Genomic DNA, 18,608 nt, shown 5'->3' with positions numbered 1-18,608 from the left:
CCTCCTGGGGCAAACGGCCCTGCCAGGGCCCCTCCCTGCCCACTGTAGCCCCTGGGCATGTGGCCAGATAGGAGCCACTGACCACAGCCAGGCAAGGAGGATAAGGCCAGGGCAGCAGCTACTACTGTGTTTTGCAGTCAGGGCTGCACAAGCCTGGGCTGCTTATGAGTCAGCTCTGCACACACATGTCGCAGATACACTTCTGTGGGCATCGGTTGGGGCCCACGTGCCTGCCTGAGGAGTGTCCAGGGCCGCACGGGGGCCTGCAAGCCGCTTGCATGTGCTTCAGGCCTGTTTCTGCCTGCCAAGGTGCACCTGGATCCAGCAGCCCCAGCCTCCATCCTTCTCTCCCCAAGACTGACACCAGGAGTTGGAAATGAAGCATCTTTAATTGAATCCCTGCCCCGACCCCCTGGGGAATCTCCAAGCACCAAACGTATGAGAATTGTGCTCCTCAGTCCCAGAGCCAAGAAGCCTCTTCCCCAGACCTTCAATGGGCCACGTCCAGACCCCACACTCACACCTGTTATTATTTATTCAATAAATAACCCCAAGAACAAAACTCAGGGTAGAGGACCCAATAAAGCATCCAGCTCAGCACAGAAATCTGAAAGGGAGGATTATCTGAAATCCGGGTCAAAATATGAAATGAAATCAGAGCTGGCATGTGAGCTGGGAATGATCCCCTCTGGGCCTCAGCTGGTCACCAGCCCCGACCATCATCCCAGGATGCTGGCTCCCACAGTCAGGACAAACTCCATTTCACGTCACACAGCAACAATTATCTGCCTGCATTTGCACCATCGGACCTGACTGAATTCTGGGCTGGGGAGGAAGTGCCCAGAAACCTGAAGAGACTTGCCAAGGACAGAGGAGTCTGGAGCAGGGCAGAGGAGCGAGGCTGAGGCCCAGGGTCACTGCTGGACCCTGCCACGGCGGGTGCGGAGGGGACCTGAGGCTCGTGCCTGTGCCCGGCCCACCTCGCCCATCTCCCTGCGGATGTCACCAAGAGCTGCCGATGGGGACTCCAGCAGCCTCTGGAAGAGGCTCGGCCGGCCCTCTGGTGTCTCCCGGCACTGAAAGGTGACGGCTGTGCCAGCATCGGCCTTCATCTCCCTGGAGAAGCCATCAGAGGAGCCATCGAAGCAGCGGCCGATGGCAATCTCCTTGGCCAGCCTTGGGCTCTGGTCAGTGACTGTATAGACACCATAGTTGTGACCCAGAGGGTCCAGCGGGGCCAGCATGGAGAAGACAGCCAGGTCATCAGCGGGTGCAGCAGGGGGGTGCCGGGTCAAGTAATCCTGCAGGAGTCCGTTGACCGCCACGCGCCGGCAGCTGCCCTGGGGCATGATGGTCACCAGTGTCCTGTCCACCTGACGCTGGTCGAACAGCATCCCGCTGCACTTGAACTCCACGCAGGCGGCAGATGTGCTAGGGCGCTGGGGGTCTCGGACACTCCGGTCATCCCGCAGACCGTAGAGCTGGCCCCGGGTCCGAGGGTGGCTGCCCCCCGAATTGTGGGAGCGGACCATGTATTCCTGGGGACCCTGGATCTTCACCTTGAGGAAGCAGGCTCTGAACTCCTGCGGGTTGGGCCACCAGGCCAGGAGATCTCCAGTCCAGGAGGCCGGCACGCCCTCGCGGAAGGGGACCACGTTATACTCGTATTTTTCCATCTCCACGCGAGCAAAGCGGAAGTGGCTGGCGGTCACCGGGGCCTCCTGACACTCCCGCAGGTTGCGCCACGGGTACACAGGGCCGTTGGCCTCGGCGGGGTCGCCGGACCTGGGTTTGGCGAGGTTGATGCGGAAGCCATTGCGTTTGAGGGAGGGGTCGTCGTGGTCGGTGCGGCGGTAACCCAGCTTGTCTAGGTAGGGCTGGGCCACGCCCACGGTGGCCGGGAGTGGGCGGGGCCGGGATGGGGCGGGCTCCAGCTCCTCCCCGCCCAGGGTGGCCGTGACCAGGGCGGTGTAGGCGTCTGGCCGGTCAGCATCGCAGAAGGCGGGGAGGCAGGCCCCGTTGGGACCAGTGATGGCGCTGTCGAAGCGGCCCCAGGCGCGGGGGTTGGCCGAGAAGCCGGGGGCAGGCTCCAGGTTGACCAGCGTGACCACCACGCCCTCCACCTGCTCGTTGGGGTTGAACTTGTCGTTGGCGTAGGCGCGCACCTTCACCAAGCAGCGGCGGCGCTCAGGCACGTCCAGGTTGAACAGACGCCGCTCCCGGATCTCCACGTTGCCCACCAGGAAGACCCGCTCCTCCCGGCGGACCCGTGAGGCCGCCGACCTCTCACGCTGGAAGCCGCTCTCCTCTTCCCACAAGCCCGTGTCAGGGTTCAGCGACCACAGCTTCAGGGCCTCCACGTGGCCGGCCATTCGGATCTGGCTGGCGGCCACACGCACGGCCACCGGCCCAGTCTGCAGCTGCTCTGCGGAGCCGGCAGCACGGAGGTCCACCGAGAACATGCCGTAGGTGCGCAGTGGAGCCAACTCCCCGTCACTGTCCACAAATCGCAGGTCACTGGGGGCGGCAGCCGCCGAGGTGACATTTCGGGGGTCAACAAATGTCACCCGGGCCTCCACAGCCCCTGTGTAGGGTTCACCATCAGCTCTGCGGAAGGCTCTCGGAGGGATGACCAGCTCGCCTAAGGGGGCTTCGTCCTCCAGCTCCCCGAGGGATATCGTGTTGCTCTGGCTGGCATCTAAGATGACAGGGGCTTTCTTGCGCATGGCCTTGACTTCATGGTACACGCCCGCACCTCGAGGGTCAAAAGGCAGGACCCTGACAGTGTCCACGAACTGGCCACTGGGGTCCACGAAAGTAATCACCAGCCGCTGAGTGGAAGGTGCCACCTCAATGGTGAAGTCACCCTGGTAGGATGTGAAGCCAATGGGCTCCCGGCCCAGGAGGATCCGAGCAAAGCGCAAGGGCTCCCTAGACTCAGCGGCCACCACACGTCCCCGGATCAGCCCCCGAGGGGGCAGACATTTCCGGCAGCCACATTCAGCCACTATCTTGACTGGGAGGATGTAGCCAGAGCAGTGGATCTTCCTGCTCTCCAGCCGGTGCACCGAGCAGCAGCGGGAGCCTGCGTCCCCACATCGGGGCCTCGAGCCTGCAGGGCTGGGGCAGGGGGTGTCAGGGCAAAGGCCTACGTCCAGGTAGATGGGGCCGCTGCCTGGCTGACCACAGTCGTCTGGAAGCTTGATCAGGTGTTCTCGGGGCTGGGGGTCACAGGCTGGCTGGCCTGGGGCTGTGGAGCAAGAAATCAGCCAGATCAGGGTAAGGGGGGGGGAACTCCATGGAGGCCAAGGTTGGGGGCCTAGATTGGGATCAGAGGCTCAACCCGGGGGCTCAGTGGGAGCCTGGGATCCGACTGAGCAAGGTCAGAGATCAGTCTGAAGTCGGGGTTCCATTTGAAGTTGCGTTTTAGCTGGGATTGGGGCTCAGTTTGGTGTCAGGGCTCGCTCAGGGTTGTGGGTAGGGTTGCTGAGGACGCTCACCAAGCACGGTGAGTTGGGCAGTGCCCGATCGCACGGCCCCGGCATCATTCCACGCTTTGCAGTGATAGGTGCCTGCCTGGTCTGGGTGAAGCCCATGCAGCTCCAGGTGGGTCCCGTACCTGTGCGTTTGCCTGTCCAGCAGGGTCCCGTTGTGGAACCTGGGTGGCGGGTGAGCAGCACCATGAATGCCCTTGGCACGGGGGAGGGGCTGCATCTGTCCCGCCCCACATGGAGCACAGGGAGGTTGCAGAGCAGCTTCCTCTGGGTCTCTGAGGCACCACATATCATGGGAAGCCCATTCCAACCCCAAAGCTGGGCGCGAGACCCTTGAGCATGGGGCAAGGCACTCACCAGGAGTATTTCTTGGGCATGGGGGTGCCCAAGGCTTTGCAGCAGAAGGTCACATTCTGGCCAGCCTCTCGAACTCGGGACTCAGGGTGCTTCACCAGATAGGGCTTCTCTGGGGGCAGAGGCAGCAAAGGTCAGGGCCCTGCCCCACCCCAGCTTCTCCCAAAGACCCTTCCCAAGAGCAGGGCCCCATCCTTTCCCTTACAGTGATGCCCTGTTTCACTTGGGCCTTTTCTAATGACCCTCCCCCCACTCAGGTTCACCTCACATCTGCTGGAGACTGTGCCCTTAATGCTTTTTTTTTTTTGTGGTACACAGGCCTCTCACTGCTGTGGCCTCTCCCGCTGCGGAGCACAGGCTCCGGACGCGCAGGCTCAGCGGCCATGGCTCACGGGCCTAGCCGCTCCGCGGCATGTGGGATCTTCCTGGACCGAGGCACGAACCCGTGTCCCCTGCATCGGCAGGCGGACTCTCAACCACTGCACCACGCAGGGAAGCCCATGCTTAATCTTAATGCTTCCCTTTGCAACTCCACCTCTCACCTCACATCTTCTCCAATGACCGTTACATCTTATTTCTTGTTCCATTGGCCTCACTGTACATCACATCATCCCAAGTGCTTGGCGTCACCCAGAATTTCCTCCCCAGTTCCTCAGCCCCCTCATCCCTCTTACCATGAGGCACTTACCCAACTTATTAAGGACAACACTGACCACAGCAGAGATGGAGCTGTTGGCCTGGGCCTGGGCCATGCCTGCAGAGAAGCCATCCATTCGGGCACTGACATTGGCTCGGCTGCTGGCACAGACTCCAGGCACCCAGAAGGTTCCGTGGGCATGGCTAGTAGCCATGGTGCCAGGCCAGTCTCGCAAGGAGACCCTGGCTCCTGGCAGCGGACACCCAGATGGGGTGACCACCGAGCCCAGAAGGATGTGGTCAGTGCACCCACAGGTGTTGGGACCACACCCTGGGGGGTGGGCACAGGAGGCAGAGAAGACTCTTGACCCCTTCCTGGGGAGGGCTATCCTCTCTATCAGTCACTCAGCAAAGGTACCCAGACACCCTCCCCACCTTGTTCCCCTCAGAGAGTCCTCATCATGGACCTGCTTGCAGCAGCCCTTGGTGTGAAGGACATGGGGCTCAGTGGTCAGGGCTGGGCCAAGGGGAGGGACCTGGGATCCTGGTGTGAAGGAGATGCCCTGGAGGAGAGGACAGGATAGGTGACTCTTACAAGGCAGAGAGGCTCCTTCTAGCATGAGAGAAAATGTTCAGGCAGGGGCTGGGGGCCCAGCGAGGGGATGGGTCTTGGGCCCAGAACATCTCCCTCCTGACACAATCCTGTGGTTTCTCCATAAAATGGAAAATTCCACTGGAAACTTCAGGGCAGAGGCACGGAGAAGGCAGAGCCAAGCAGAGTAGGGTGGGGAATCCCACCACCCCATTGGCTACTGTGCTCCCCCACCCTGCTGCGTGCTCTGCTGGGGCAGTCTCCAGACCATGTTTGTGGAGACCAGGCCTGATTGGAATTTCCAGTCGCCTCCTGGCTGGCCTGGTGTCTGGACCAGGGAGGGCCTGGGCATCATGTCTGCCAGGGTGTGAGCGCATGTCCACGTGGGCGTGGGGGACGGGCGTGGCCTGCGAATGCCACGCGTGTGTGCACCACGAGTGTGTGAGCCAGCTTCTGTGTGTATCCACGTCCACCAGGACATCCGCACACTCCAACAGGCACACAGAGGAAGTGCCCCCTCAGATCTGCCCATGACTGGACACGACCCCCATGGCGTCCACCCGTCCAGATGTACACATTTACCAATGCTCTTCGGGGGCCCGGAAGGGAAGGAAAAGCGTCTCCAAGTGGTCCAAGTTCTGGTCGTCCAGGCTCCGCCCCTACACTCAGGCTACGCCTCCTCCCTCCAGGCACCGCCCCATCAGGCTCCACCCCAACTAGCCCCTCTAGGTACTTCCCTCAACTGGCCCCGCCCCTACACCCAGGCCCCGCCTCTAACCCAACTATCTCCTCCAGGCCCCGCCCCTCCTACCTGGACATGTAGGCCTCACACAATTCTGCGCCTCCAGGGTACGCCCAGGACACGCATCCGCAGCAGGGCTTGGGCAGCGGCGGCGGCGCAAGCGACGGCCTGGCCCGCAGCTCCCCGAACAAGGACCCCACGGGCCCCACGCACCCCACGTGGCCTCTGGGGAGAGGGCAGGGATGGGGGCGTCAGATGGAACCTGGAACTCTGTTGACAGTGTGGGACTGGAGGGTGCTCTCGTCACGTGCATCCGAGTCAGAGAGAAGTCCTGCCCACTGCCTCAATCGGTGCTCCCCCAGGCGCACCAGTCGAATGTGCAGTTGAGGTACCTTCCCGCCCCCGCCAAGATAAGCCCTGCTGTTCTCCCTGCGTCTCACCCACATCTGGGGCTCAAAACACACTTCCACAGAACGGCCCTAGTTCTAGATGAGCAAAAGAGGGCAGTGAGAGGGAGCTATGTTCCTAGGGGCCCCTTCCTGACCCCGACCTGGGCCCCGGCCATTCTTAGCCCCTCCCTTCCAAAGCTCCTCTCCTATCCGCTCCGGCCCTCTCCTGCGGCCTTGCTCCTAAAAGACCCCGCCTCTTCCTAGCCACGCCCTGCACCCTCCCCCTCCCCCCCCCCAACAAGACACCATCCTTTCAGGCCTCATCCACCTATGGCCAATCCCCGCCGCTCCCTTAGCCCCGCCCTCACCAAGCGGGCAGCGGAAGCGCACGTGGTAGTTGGAGCAGCGGCGGCCTCGGGGCTGCTCGCGGTTTAGGCACCAGAAACCTCGCGTGGGGTTCAAGTGTACGCGCTCGCCGACGTCTGACGGCAGGGCCCAGTCTGTGGTGCGCGCCTCCAGCGCCAGCGGCCGCGGGCACACGCGCGCCGGCCCGTAATAGAAGCGGATCGCAGCCAAGCTCTCGAAGTCACCGTCGCCTCCCGGGTGGTCGACGTTGAACCAGGACGTCCACTCGCTGGCCTCTGCGGGCACCGCACGCGCTGGGACCCGGGCCTTAGCCGGTCGGGCCCCATCAGTTCAGGCAGGAGCCTGGGCTGCGGCCCGCCCACCCCCACCTGCGTGTTTAAGCCAGGTCCCCCTCCCTACAAAAGTACATGGTCAAGCCCAGCCTGCCCAGATCCAGAGCCCTCGAGGGCAGAAGGAGCTGTAGAAGGATCAGGGGAGGTTGGATTGCGCTTGCCCCGGCCCTAGTTCTGCCGCTCAGTATCTGAGCTGGCCCATGAGTGCACGCTGAGATCTTGCCACTGTCTCACCAGCCCCCACTCTCAGAATTCAGAACCCTTGAGGTGTAAGGAGATATAAAGGCAGCACGAGGAGCCAGGCCTGAGACCAGCTGTTCCACTGCCTGGCAGCCTCGCATCAGTGCCAGCTGGGACCTTGTTCGCTGCCCACTGAACCTATCAGGCAACCCTCCCTTTCACAGAAGCCAGAGGTGGGAAGGGTCTGGCCTCTCACAGGCTAGCTTCTGTTTCCATCAACCCCCCAAGGGGCGCTCACTCCTTTCCTCATTCAAGAGCAAGTCAAATAGAACCTTCCTAGCTGGGAAGCTAGAGACTTGGGTTCCAGAACTCCTGTTTCCCTGACTGAACTGAGCTTGTTGTCTCACCGCCCCGCCCCACCCCACCCTGGTTTCCTCCTGGACAAACAGCCTGGGCTCTCATCTCCCTGCTCCTAAAACTTAGACCTCTTGGGGCACCACTTCCAGGGGCTGCCATGCCCAGGGACCAGGACAGTCCTGGGCTCTTCACCCAGCTTGTATCCCCTCCTCACAAGACCCTACCAGCCAGAGCTCACACAGAGTCCACAGCAGAACGAGGACTCAGACCCAAGCTGGCTCACCTTCCCAGTCCTCCAGGGCTGGTGAGGGCTGGCCAGGGTGCAGCAATGAACCTTCAAGGCCCCACGCAGTCACCATGGGCTCCTCAGGGGTGGTGGTGCCTGTCAAAGGGGTGAGGGGTAGGGGGAAGGACTTCTGTGAACTCCTGGTATGCAAAGTGCTGCCACGATCATCCCCATTTCACAGGGGAGAAGCCGGAATCCAGGGGAGAATTGCAGCACCCCCTCCTCCAGGAAGCCTCCCCATGACCTCCCCACCCCCAGTCTCCCACAGCCCCGTCCCTCACTCTGACACAGCCCCTTAGGCTGGGGAAGTCTGTGTCCACTCTGCTTCCCAGACCCAGTTCTCCCACTGTGCTCAGTGGCCATGAGTTCAGTTGGCTGTGCCCCTCCCTGCTGTCATATTGATCTGAATTTTCTTTCATCCATTTGCTGACTGGAAGTCCCTCCCTCAGTCTACCTTTCATCCCTGCACTTGGGGCCCAAGCTGCCAGTGGGAAGTCCTTGGAATCTAGCCTGGCTTCTCCAGCCGCGAGTTGTCTGAGATAACTGGGCTGGGCAGTGACTTCAGACAAGTCCCTTCCCTCTTGGAGTCTCAGTCTCCCCATCTGAGAAATGGGCCCAGTTCCCCACTCCACTGAGTGTTCCAGAGATGGGAATTTCTTTTCTGAGTGCTGTGTGTGTGTGTGGAAGAGGGAAGGAGTTAGGTGAGAGGGGACAGCTCTGGCCCCTTCATAGTGTGACCAAGAGTGGATGATTCAGGGTCCAAATGCTGTGGCTGAGATGGGTACCCTGCAGTCCTGAGAATCCAGAGGAGCCTGAAGTTCATAGCCACACTCCCGGTGCCCCTATCGTCCCTTGGAGGAGGGAAGACAGTGGACGAGATCCCCTCCTGCCCCAGGTGGTCCCAGAGCTCCATCTCTTCGTTGCCCCCTCACTCCACCCCCGAGGCTGGCAAAGGGAATGCAGGCCTGGGGAAGCAAGTGGGTCCCTTGGTTCTGTCTCCAGGCTCCGGCTGCTTGCCACGCCCTCTGTCAGACGTCCGGCGCCTAGGGGGCTGGTCTGGGGTCTGGGGGCGCCTCACCTCGGGTCCCCGCCAGGTGCGCGGCGGCGACACAGAGGCAGAGCAGTATCTGCAGTGACGCCATGGCCAGGTCCGAAAGTCGGAGGGAGGGTCCCAGCTCCGCTGTGCACTCGGGTCGGACTCCCGCGGGTCTGGCGGCCGCTGGGGCTGTGGATGGGGGAGGGACGCGACCGCAGGCCACGCCCCGTCCAGGCCACTCCCCGTCCAAGCAACGCTCCCGGGCCTGAGGTGACTTCGGTGCGCAGACAACCTCTTTGGGTCGCCCCCCTCGGTGCGTCTGTCTGTACCTCCGCCCTCGGGCTGGCCTGCGTCCCCTCGGCGCCGGCTGGAAGTCCCCTCCTTAGCCCACCCTCTGTTCTCCACGTCGGGAAGTGCCTCCTGGAATCGAGCCTGAAGCTGTCCGAACCTTCAATGTTTAAGCCGCCCTTTAGGCGGCTAGAAACCCTCCATCGGGTCTAACTTCGATTCTATTGGCTTTAGGCCACCCTGAGCAGCCTGGAAATCCCACCTTGAATCTACCCTCCACTCTTCTGGCTCCAGTTTTCTCCGAGGCCAGCAAGAAGTCCATTTACGTCTGCCCTCCATCCCTCCCGCCTTGGGGCCACCAGGGGACCGGTGGGAAGTTCCTCCCTGAGCTTCCCCACCCCCGCGCCAGACCCCGCGCACAGAGGAGGCCCAGGCGAGGTGGCGGTGGTACGTGTGTTTATTGGCGCGGGCCCAAGCCGCGTGGGCACGGGTGGCTGTCAAAGCGCCGCGATGCAGTCGGTGCCCGTGTACCCCGGCAGGCGCAGAGCGAACTTTCGGCGCACGTCGTCGGGCACGAACCTGCCGGCCACGAAGTGGTGGCGCCCGGAGAAGCGGCCGGCGCATTGCTTGGGCGCCGCCAGCGATACGAGCACGTCGGGTCGTAGCCCGTCCTCGGCGTCGCCGCCGGTCTCTGGGTCCCAGCCTGAGGGAGGAAGGATGGGAGGCGGGGATCAGGAGCTGGGAGGGGTGCAGGCTGTCAGACAAGAGACCTGCCGCCCCATCACCCTTCCCCTTCCCCATCAGACACAGCCTCTGCTCTGACCCATGAGTTTGGTCAGACCTGCCTCCCATAAAACTGAGCCTCTGGGGGCTTCCCTGGTGGCACAGTGGTTGAGAGTCCGCCTGCCGATGCAGGGGACACAGGTTCGTGCCCCGGTCTGGGAAGATCCCACATGCCACGGAGCGGCTGGGCCCGTGAGCCATGGCCGCTGAGCCTGCGCGTCCGGAACCTGTGCTCCGCAACGGGAGAGGCCACAACAGTGAGAGGCCCGCGTACCACAAAAAAAAAACAAAAACAAAAAACTGAGCCTCTGTCCTCAGGCCAGTTTCTCCCCACTCCCCGGAGATGTTTCCCTCCTCCTCTGACCAGAGCTTCTGCCTTCAGACGACCTCATTTATACCTGCTGCCCTTTCCCAATCAGACCTGTGCGTCTGCCATCTCTATACCTCCCTGCCTATCAATCCTGAGCTCCCCTACTTAAACTAAAGTCTCTTTCCACCCAGACCTCCCAGCCTCCTCCCAGATCCCCACTCTCTACTCAGGGGACAGACTTGCCACCATCCTCAGGCAAGCCTACCCCATCAGACCTGTCTCTTTGCCCCAGGTTCTTGCCTCTGACAAGATGTGCCCCCCGCCCCTCCCAACTTGAGCAGCCAGCCTCCTCCCTCTGACTAGAGACTCTTCCCTCTGACCTGACATCCCTGCCTTCACCTTCAGACTAGATCTTGCCTTTTGACTGGGCAGGACCCTGCCCCCTCCCTCATTGCGTTGTAGCCTCTGCCATCCCTCAAATGAGCCTCCACCCTCAGACTAGGGGCCACTAATAAGCCCTTCTGACCTAACAGGGAGACCCTCTCTGTCCAAGGCTATCTGTTCAGACAAGAGCTTGCAGCCTGTCCCCCCAGACCACCTCCTCCCTTAGACACCACCCCCAGCTCTGTGGCATCCTGCTGGTATGACCCTGGGGTCTTGTAAGCCGGGTGATGTCCCCCTGAGCCTGGCCACCCCCATGGAGGGTCTGGCTGGCCAGCAGCTGTTTGTTCCGTTCTGCCCATTGCCTAATGGCTCCAACAGGCCTGGGGCGGTGGCCAGGATGAGCGGGGCCTTTGCCGAGTGAGCTCACGTCTGCCCCGGGTGACTGGGCCAGGGTGGGCAGCGGGCACACTGTGCTGGGTGTAGGGGGGAGGGGACCCAGGGTCACACGGGCACCAGCCTGGGTACTCCCCATCCGAGGGATGGACATGACCCTCAGCCTCACCCAGAGTGCAGGATCCATCCACGCTGGGGAAACTGAGGCTCAGAGTGGGCAGACAGGCTGGGACCACCAGAAGCCAGGGTACAGGGGCCTCCACCCAAGCCCTCCAGGTCCTCATGCCCCCCACTCCACCTGACATGCCTGAGGGAATGTCCAGGCTCACGAGGGGGATGGACAGTAGCTTGAGCGTGGCCAGCGCACGCATGCAGGGGCCCCCGACCTTGCCCGGCTCCACACCGGGGCCCAGCACGGCGTCCACCACCAGTCTGTAGGCGTTGTTGATGAGCTGGACCTGGGAGGGCAGGCAGGGTCAGGGGGCAATCTTGGGGCACTGACCCCCACCAACCCCCTCAGTTGCCACCCGAGCTGACCTCCGTGGGCAGATAGGACAGGAAGGGGATGTCCATCTTCTCACACTGGGTAGTCAGGTCCCGGTGCAGCGGGTCCAGTGAGCGTGTGGGGTAGAAGATGGTTGGTTCGTACTCCTGTGGGGAGCGGGAAGGGGTCAGCACTGGGGCCCTCCCAGGCTCCCCACTGGGCCTCTGTCCCCAGATCTGGGTACCAGGCAGCAGACACTGCCTGGCACAAGCGCTGGGCATATTCTGTAACCTGACATGCCTCATCCTCCCCCTGGGACACTAATAAGAGGAGGAAGCAATTTTTTTTCAAGGATGGGTTGGGAGCGTGACCCTGAGAGGCCAAGGAAATTCTTGCTACTCACAAACACCCGCAGGTGCCGGGCACAGACCAGCCCCACTGCCCCATTCTGCTCCGGGCCGCACACGACTAGCACCGTCCTCTGCTTCCGGGAGTGGGCAGGCAAAGGGAACACCTGGCAGGGGCACAGCAAAGGCAAAGGCATGGCGTTCGGAACTTCTTACTCCAGTGGGGAAACTGAGGCCTGGATTAGAGGATGGGATAGGGCTCGGCCCTGGAGGCAAGAGGACAGGACGGGAGGAGAGGGGCTGGGGCCTCTGGGGGCCTCAGTTTCCTTGTTGGAGACCCAGAGTCCTTGCCTCAGGCTCTGCCAAGCCCAAGCAGAAAAACGTGCCTCCTGCCACCACCCGAGCCCAGAGTGCGGTTTGTTTATTCTCGGCCTGAGTTGCAGACATTCTTCCACCTTTTTCCACCGCAGTGGCTGCCCCTCCCACTGCTCATGTTTCCAGGCCTCCGTCCCTCCCTGGAGGCCCCAAAGCTGGAGGGAGTAGGGGAGGGGGGTATTTTTCCAACGCGCCATACCCTGTCTCTCTCCGTCTGTCCCTCTCTGTTGGCCTCTGTCTTCACCTCCCTGTCTTTCTCTCTGTATCTCTCAGACTCTCTACGTGTCTCTCCTCATCTGTTTCTCTCATTTCTGTCTTTGCCTCTGTGTCTCTCTTTCTCTCCATCTCTGTATCTCTCAGACTCTCCTCTCTGTCTCTGTGTATCTCCCTCTCTTTAACGCAGAAGAGTCTCAGCCCTACCCTGACTCTCTGCTTGGCCTCAGCTCACTCTCCTTCCCCAGCCTCTATCGAATGGGAGTAACAATGGCTCCGACATGCTTGTGGGGTCTCTACCAGGCCCAGGGTGGCTCCAGGGGGCCCAACTCTACTCTAACCTCCAACCACACAGAGGGAAAGTTAGTTCCTTTTTGAGTCTCCTCCCCAGGGCCTCAGCAAGGTCCTGACCCAACCTGGTCCTACCTATGACCCCACCACGCCATGCCCAGAGCCCCAGACCCACAACCAAGTCGGGGAGAGTGATAACATGCAGCTGGCTAGGACCAAGGGGGCTCTGGACAAACACAGAGCTTTCAGCGCAAAAACTGGACGGTTGGTCATCAACGGCCAGGCATGAGTTTACTACACTGGGTTTGCTTTTGTGGCTTTGATTTTCATTGTTCTCTTTTCCTCTGAGCATCTCACTCAGGATCTGTTTCACTTGGAACTAGCAACATTTAAGTTAAAAGACAATTGAGGCCCCATAAAGAAAGATATTATTAAGTTTTTTAAAAAGTATACAGTGGTGGGCTTCCCTGGTGGCGCAGTGGTCGAGAGTCCACCTGCCGATGCAGGGGACACGGGTTCGTGCCCCGGTCCGGGAAGATCCCACGTGCCGTGGAGTGGCTGGGCCCGTGAGCCATGGCCGCTGAGCCTGTGCTCTGCAACGGGAGAGGTCTCAACAGTGAGAGGCCCGCGTACCGCAAAAAAAAAAAAAAGTACACAGTGGTAATAAGAAGAGGAGGAAGAAGGGGAGGAAGAGGAAAAGGGTTACCTGCTGGAGCCCTGACTCAATCAGGCACTTTCTTAAGGCATTTGTGTTTATTAATTGGTGTCAGTTTATTACCCTTTTTCAGAGGAGGAAACTGAGGCCCAGCGTGGTTTGGCAACATGACACGAAACACTGGACAGTAGTATCGTCATTGCTATTATTCTTGCATCTTTTGCAGGCACCTTGAGGCCTGGGGGTTTGCTCCAGAGCCAAACATAGCTTTACTTCCAACCCCCCAGGGCCCTGTGCAGACCCCTCCCCACCTCTGGGCCTCAGTTCCCCCACCTGTGGCTGGGAGTTGTTTGCGGGTGCTCAGACTTCAGGAACTGACGTCCCCTCTGCTCAAAACCCAGGAGGTGGCAGAGGCAGGCAGTCAAGGGCCCCAGACCCATCTCTGTGGTTGCCTCCACATCTGTGGGGACCCCCGTCTCTGTCCTGACGTTCATTAACACACTGGCCTGGGCCAGTGATGATCTTCTTTGGACCTCAGTTTCCCCATCTGAGTGATGGGCTGGGGTGGCCCCAAGCAAAGAGGGGCTTCTTGAGGGCAGAAATGACCTTCCTGGCCATGGGGGTCATGCAGCTAGGCCTCCACTCTGGTGGGCTGGCCATCTGGTTGGGGTCAAGGTTGAGGATCAGGGGTCAGGTACCTTGGTCACAGCCACGGCACTAGCATGGCCGCACCACTCCACCAGCTGCTGCCGCCCGAAGCGATAATCTTCCAGCAACTCCCGCTCCAGGGCAGCTGCCTCGGCTGTGCTGGGGGTCAGAGTGGGGAGAAATGCTCAGAGACACAGAGAGACGGAAAGACTTAGAGACAGAGACTCAGCTGGAGCCAGAAATGTGCCACCAATGCTCTGAGCCAGGCCCGGATGCCACCCCCCACCCCGTGCCCAGAGCCGAAGACCCTCAGTTTCCTCATCCATCGTGCACACCGTTGAACTGAAGCCTGGAAGGCTGCGGGAGTTTTGAGCACAAGCCTGAGGCGCGGGAGCCCTCTGGTGGTAGAAGAAGTGCATGGCCGTGCATGTTGTTCTATTGCCCCAAAGCATGGGATATAGAGCCTCATCCAGATGCCCCCAGCCCCCAAGGCAAGAGGAACCCAGAGGGGGGAATAGAGCATGAAGGACTTAGTTGTTGGGGGTGACGCGTGGATTTCAGGCAGTGAAAACCACTGAAAGGATTCTAGGACACTGGAGGTCAACTGGACTGGGGGTGCCTGTGGGGAGGAGGGTTTTAAAGGCAGCAGAGTTTTGTTTTGTTTTGCTTTGTTTTTTTGGCCACGTTGGGTGTTCGTTGCTGCGCGCGGGCTTTCTCTAGTTGCGGCGAGCAGGGGCTACTCTTCATTGCGACGTGCAGCCTTCTCATTGTGGTGGCTTCTCTTGTTGCCTAGCACGGGCTCTAGGCACGGGGGCTTCAGTAGTTGTGGCGCATGGGCTTAGTTGCTCCGCGGCATGTGGGATCTTCCCGGACCAGGGCAAGAACCCGTGTCCCCTGCATTGGCAGGCAGATTCTTAACCACTGCGCCACCAGGGAAGTCCAAGGCAGCAGAGTTTGATGGCTCACATGGGGAGGTGGCTGTGGCGCCTGCAGCTATGAGACTCATTGGTGATCCCTCTTTCAGGGACAGTGATAAAATTCAATAATTGTGGCCAGAGAAATGGAGCCAAAGTGCTTGAGGTGAAGCTCAGCCCCCAGCTCAGTGAGTGACTGAGGTCCGTCTCATCTCTCTGAGCCTTGCAAAAGAGAAGGCAGGACAGGCTAATTTTCAACGTCCAGTGCAAAATGCAAATGTGGGGCCCCTTGATCAATAATTATTAAGAGTTTTAAGATGGTGATGGCAGAGCATTAAACCAAGTGTTGGGCCCTTCTAAGAGCAGGGCCCAGGCTGGCCTTGGTCTGGGCTTGGTGGCTACAGAGAGGAAGAGCTGGCTGGCATTGAGGACTGGAAGACGTTCTTCACTCCAGAATCAGGGGCTGGAGCAGCTGGGCAGGGTCTATAGCCTGATGCCAGCTTCCCATAGCCAGGACCCCTTCCAGCTGGGGAACTGCACTTGCCCCCAGCTCAGCACACCCTAGAGTATAGTGATAATAATAATAATTGTTATTAGGATATTATCATTATTATTATTATCGTAAAAGGACCAGGCCCAGAAGAGTTGGAAGAACATATAACAACTCAGATAAATAAAATGGTTTGCCCAGAGTCATGTAGGAAGCAAGTTGGAAAACTGAGCCTTCTACCCTTGGTGTCTGTCTCCAGAGCCACGGATGGGGTGTGAGCAAAGCAGAGGGAGACCTACAGATGGGCAGAGGTTTGTTGGGATGAATCCTGAGGTTCCTTTTTTTGATTCTGTGAGCAGGAGACCACAACCTTCTAGCCAATTGTGCAGTGTGACCAGGCCAGGCAGCAGGAGGGGTGGAGGTGGGAAGCAAGCATTGCTATGCGATGGGGAGTCAGGGAGGGCTTCCTGGAGGAGCTGGCCTGGAGTGCTGTGGGAGGTAATCTAGGTGGCAAGAACAGTGAGGGCCGAGGCCCTGTGGTGGAAATGAACTTGGCAGGTTCAAGGGACAGAAGAGAGGCAGAGAGAGCGAGGCTGAGAAACTTGGTCAGAAAGATACTTCAGGGTCCCACACAGATGGGGAAGATGGAGGCTTAGGGCAAGGTGACATGCCTTGTCACCCCAGCGAGCAGAGCCAGATTCAACTCCCAGGTTGTCTACGGCTGAAGCTGCAGGAGGTTGAAGGACCACGTGGGGAAACAGACCTCATGGTGGGGCCAGATGAAGAGCACCCACAGGACAGGCCGGCCCAGCTCCTGAGAAAGAATGTCGAAGGTGCTTTAAGAATGTGGCAGGGCTTCCCTGGTGGTGCAGTGGTTAAGAATCCGCCTGCCAGTGCAGGGGACACAGGTTCAAGCCCTGGTCTGGGAAGATCCCACATGCCGCAGAGCAACTAAGCCCATGTGCCACACTACTGAGCCTGAGCTCTAGAGCCCGCGAGCCGCAACTACTGAAATCCGCGTGCCTAGAGCCCGTGCTCCACAACGAGAAGCCACCGCAATGAGAAGCCCAGACACCTCCACGAAGAGTAGCCCTGCTCGCCGCAAGTAGAGAAAGCCCGCGAGCAGCAACAAAGACCCAGCACAGGCAGGCAGGCAGGCAGGAGGAATATGGCTCGTTCCTCTATCTTCACCTTGTGACAGCTCTGTTGCCCCCGCAGGAGGGCTGGGGGAGGATCATGCATTCCTCCTCTTCTTTCTCTGTTCCAAAGCTTTGGCCTCTGGCCTCCACTTGGAACCTTATCTTCCTGCCTAACCGGTCACTGGAGAGATAACCGGGACTCCACAGGCAGAGGGCAGTCCAGGCTTAGGAGCCTGAGGGTAGGGGCAGCAGCTGCTCTGGGCAGGGAAGGGGATAGGGCAGAACTGTTATGGGACTGGGGGATGGTGCTCAGTTTATGAGGGTGCCTCTTGCTTCTCCCAACCTCAGCCCCCAGATGAGAGGAGATGTGAGGTCCCGGGATTTGCCCACCAGCCCCAGAAGGGGCAAAATGCTCCAGGAGGGGGCTTTTTAGAGATGAAGCTCTGAGGCTAGGGTGCCTGTGCCACACACTCCCTGCTTTCTCAGCTCCATCTGCTTCTCTCCACCCTCGTGACTCTGCCCACCAGCCCTTCATCATTGCTCACCTGGCTGCCTACTGCAGTCACATCCCCCCAAACTCAACACAAGCCGAGGGGGCTTTGAAAACTTGAACACCAGATTTCACCACCCCCTGTCCTAAACCTTCTTATGGGTCCCCAATGTTCAGAGAATATTCAAATTCCTCACCTTACATGCCCCCCATTATGTCTCTCATCTCAGCCTCCTCTCCCCGTGTTCCACTCCCACCCAACACACAGCACCCCATCACTCCTTAGTTGGCATCTGAGGCCCCCCCATCCCCCACACCAGGTGAAGTCACAGCTCCAGCTTCTAAAACACTTTCTTCCCCCTGCCTAGCATGTGCTGGGTCTCTCGCTGAGTCTGGACATCAGCCAGTCGCTGCACAGGATCTGCCTTGAGAATAGGGGCTGAGTGGACAGTGGGCAGGTGGCCGCACAAAGGACTGTGGGGTCTGGTTTACAGTGAGGTCTACAGCCCTGCTTGGGGTCCCATGTCACAAGCGCTCAGAGGACACAAGAGGATGACTTAGGACAAGGTGGAAGGCACAACCAGAGCTGCCAGCTCCAGACCCCAAATTCATCAGCCCACTGGCAAGTGGCCCCATGTATTTAAAACTCACTTTAGCCCTAGCTCAGCCAGTGGCTTCCCTCCCCAGCCTTCAGTTTTCTTCTCTGAACAAGGGGTTAGTAGCAGGTACACTATCAAGGAGGGTGTGAGCATTTGAGGAGCTAAAAGAGCTCAGCTCTTCCCGGATGGGAGACAAGGGGCATGGGCTCCAGGGTCCCTGGGAAAGATGGAAAGGGGAGGCGGGCCCTGCTTAGGCTGTGGGTAATGGGGGAGCGACCAGTGGTGCTGATGAGTAATTCATGACGGGCGGGCCTGCTGCAGATGCCGTTTCCCTGGTAACGCAGCTTTGGAGGTGTCGGCAGCTGCAGGCTGTCTCTCCAGTGAAATGCGGATGGGCCTGGGATTCTCCCTGCCCCCCCATCCCGGCCATGCCTTTGCCTCTGATCTACAGCCCCTGGTCCCCCAGGCCCTCTTCCAGCCATGCCCCAGCCTCCCGTCCCTCTCCCCCCGGCTGACCTGAGGAAACACCGCTCCTCGGGTGCCTCCGCTAGGTCCGGGCCAGCCGCGCTGCTCATGGCGGAGGTGATCTGGGCGCGCAGGCAGCCACCACCACCACAGCCTTTTAAGTGCATCCCTGGGCAGAGGGGGCGTCCTCTCTCCTCCCGCCCACCGTGTGTCCGCCAATCAGGAGACGCCGCAAAGGCGCTGTGCACAGCCGTTGGTCGGTAGGTGCAAGTGGACTTAACCCCACTGCTGCCTCAGAGGATGGCGGGAATCCCAGAGTTGCGAATATTGGCAAGAAAACAAAGTCTGGAGGGGCAGCGATGGGCCGGTTACCCCTGCTATGGGATCCTGGCTTAGGAGCGCGGGGACCCACCTGTGCTGCGCCCCTCTCCACCCCGGTGCTCTCCTATGCAGGTCACCCACCCACCCCGTACCCAGGTGGAGAAGCCCCCCAGTCTGAAGGTGTTGGCTGCTGACAAGCAGGGTTTCAAAAAAGGTAGGAAAAAGTCCAGGCATATTTGGTAGCCGATGCTAAAG

At 60.0% G+C, this 18,608-nt stretch overlaps 2 protein-coding genes across 3 annotated transcripts; both read right to left on the bottom strand.

Annotated features, from left to right (window-relative positions):
* Positions 1-386: 386 nt before the first annotated feature.
* CILP2 (cartilage intermediate layer protein 2) lies at positions 387-8,965 on the bottom strand. Of its 2 annotated transcripts, none has more exons than XM_027086041.1 (8): positions 8,807-8,965; positions 7,726-7,824; positions 6,576-6,866; positions 5,888-6,043; positions 4,537-4,815; positions 3,852-3,960; positions 3,501-3,658; positions 387-3,250 (listed from the first exon to the last, which is right to left on the bottom strand). In XM_027086041.1, the coding sequence occupies exons 1-8, from the start codon at positions 8,868-8,870 to the stop codon at positions 915-917; spliced, it is 3,492 nt and encodes a 1,163-aa protein (XP_026941842.1). In that variant the 5' UTR covers positions 8,871-8,965; the 3' UTR covers positions 387-914. The 2 variants fall into 2 exon arrangements, with proteins under 2 accessions (XP_026941842.1, XP_026941843.1); XM_027086042.1 differs by having other exon boundaries at positions 6,576-6,848; positions 8,807-8,949.
* Positions 8,966-9,538: 573 nt separating this feature from the next.
* YJEFN3 (YjeF N-terminal domain containing 3) lies at positions 9,539-18,602 on the bottom strand. The gene is made up of 6 exons (XM_027084833.1): positions 18,084-18,602; positions 13,986-14,094; positions 11,810-11,920; positions 11,460-11,573; positions 11,230-11,380; positions 9,539-9,755 (listed from the first exon to the last, which is right to left on the bottom strand). The coding sequence occupies exons 1-6, from the start codon at positions 18,197-18,199 to the stop codon at positions 9,550-9,552; spliced, it is 807 nt and encodes a 268-aa protein (XP_026940634.1). The 5' UTR covers positions 18,200-18,602; the 3' UTR covers positions 9,539-9,549.
* Between the last annotated feature and the right edge of the window lie 6 nt (positions 18,603-18,608).

The sequence above is a fragment of the Aethalodelphis obliquidens genome, unplaced genomic scaffold (genome assembly GCF_003676395.1).
Source record: "Aethalodelphis obliquidens isolate GAN/ISIS:26980383/991018 unplaced genomic scaffold, ASM367639v1 scaffold53, whole genome shotgun sequence".
In the NCBI taxonomy this organism is placed as follows: domain Eukaryota; kingdom Metazoa; phylum Chordata; class Mammalia; order Artiodactyla; family Delphinidae; genus Aethalodelphis; species Aethalodelphis obliquidens.
The sequence above is the reverse complement of the archived record's forward strand: the minus strand, read 5'-3'. Positions and strand labels throughout refer to the sequence as shown.

Excerpts from the sequence above, each read along its gene's own strand:
- CILP2 (XM_027086041.1), bottom strand. The coding sequence starts at position 8,870 with ATGGCGTCACTGCAGATACTGCTCTGCCTCTGTGTCGCCGCCGCGCAC. Across the intron at positions 6,867-7,725 it reads AGCCCTGGAGGACTGGGAAG|CGCGTGCGGTGCCCGCAGAG; the intron begins GTGAGCCAGCTT and ends CCCGGGTCCCAG. Across the intron at positions 3,961-4,536 it reads TGTTGTCCTTAATAAGTTGG|AGAAGCCCTATCTGGTGAAG; the intron begins GTAAGTGCCTCA and ends CTCTGCCCCCAG.
- YJEFN3 (XM_027084833.1), bottom strand. The coding sequence starts at position 18,199 with ATGCACTTAAAAGGCTGTGGTGGTGGTGGCTGCCTGCGCGCCCAGATC. Across the intron at positions 11,574-11,809 it reads CCCGGCACCTGCGGGTGTTT|GAGTACGAACCAACCATCTT; the intron begins GTGAGTAGCAAG and ends CGCTCCCCACAG. Across the intron at positions 11,381-11,459 it reads TGTCCTATCTGCCCACGGAG|GTCCAGCTCATCAACAACGC; the intron begins GTCAGCTCGGGT and ends CTGCCCTCCCAG.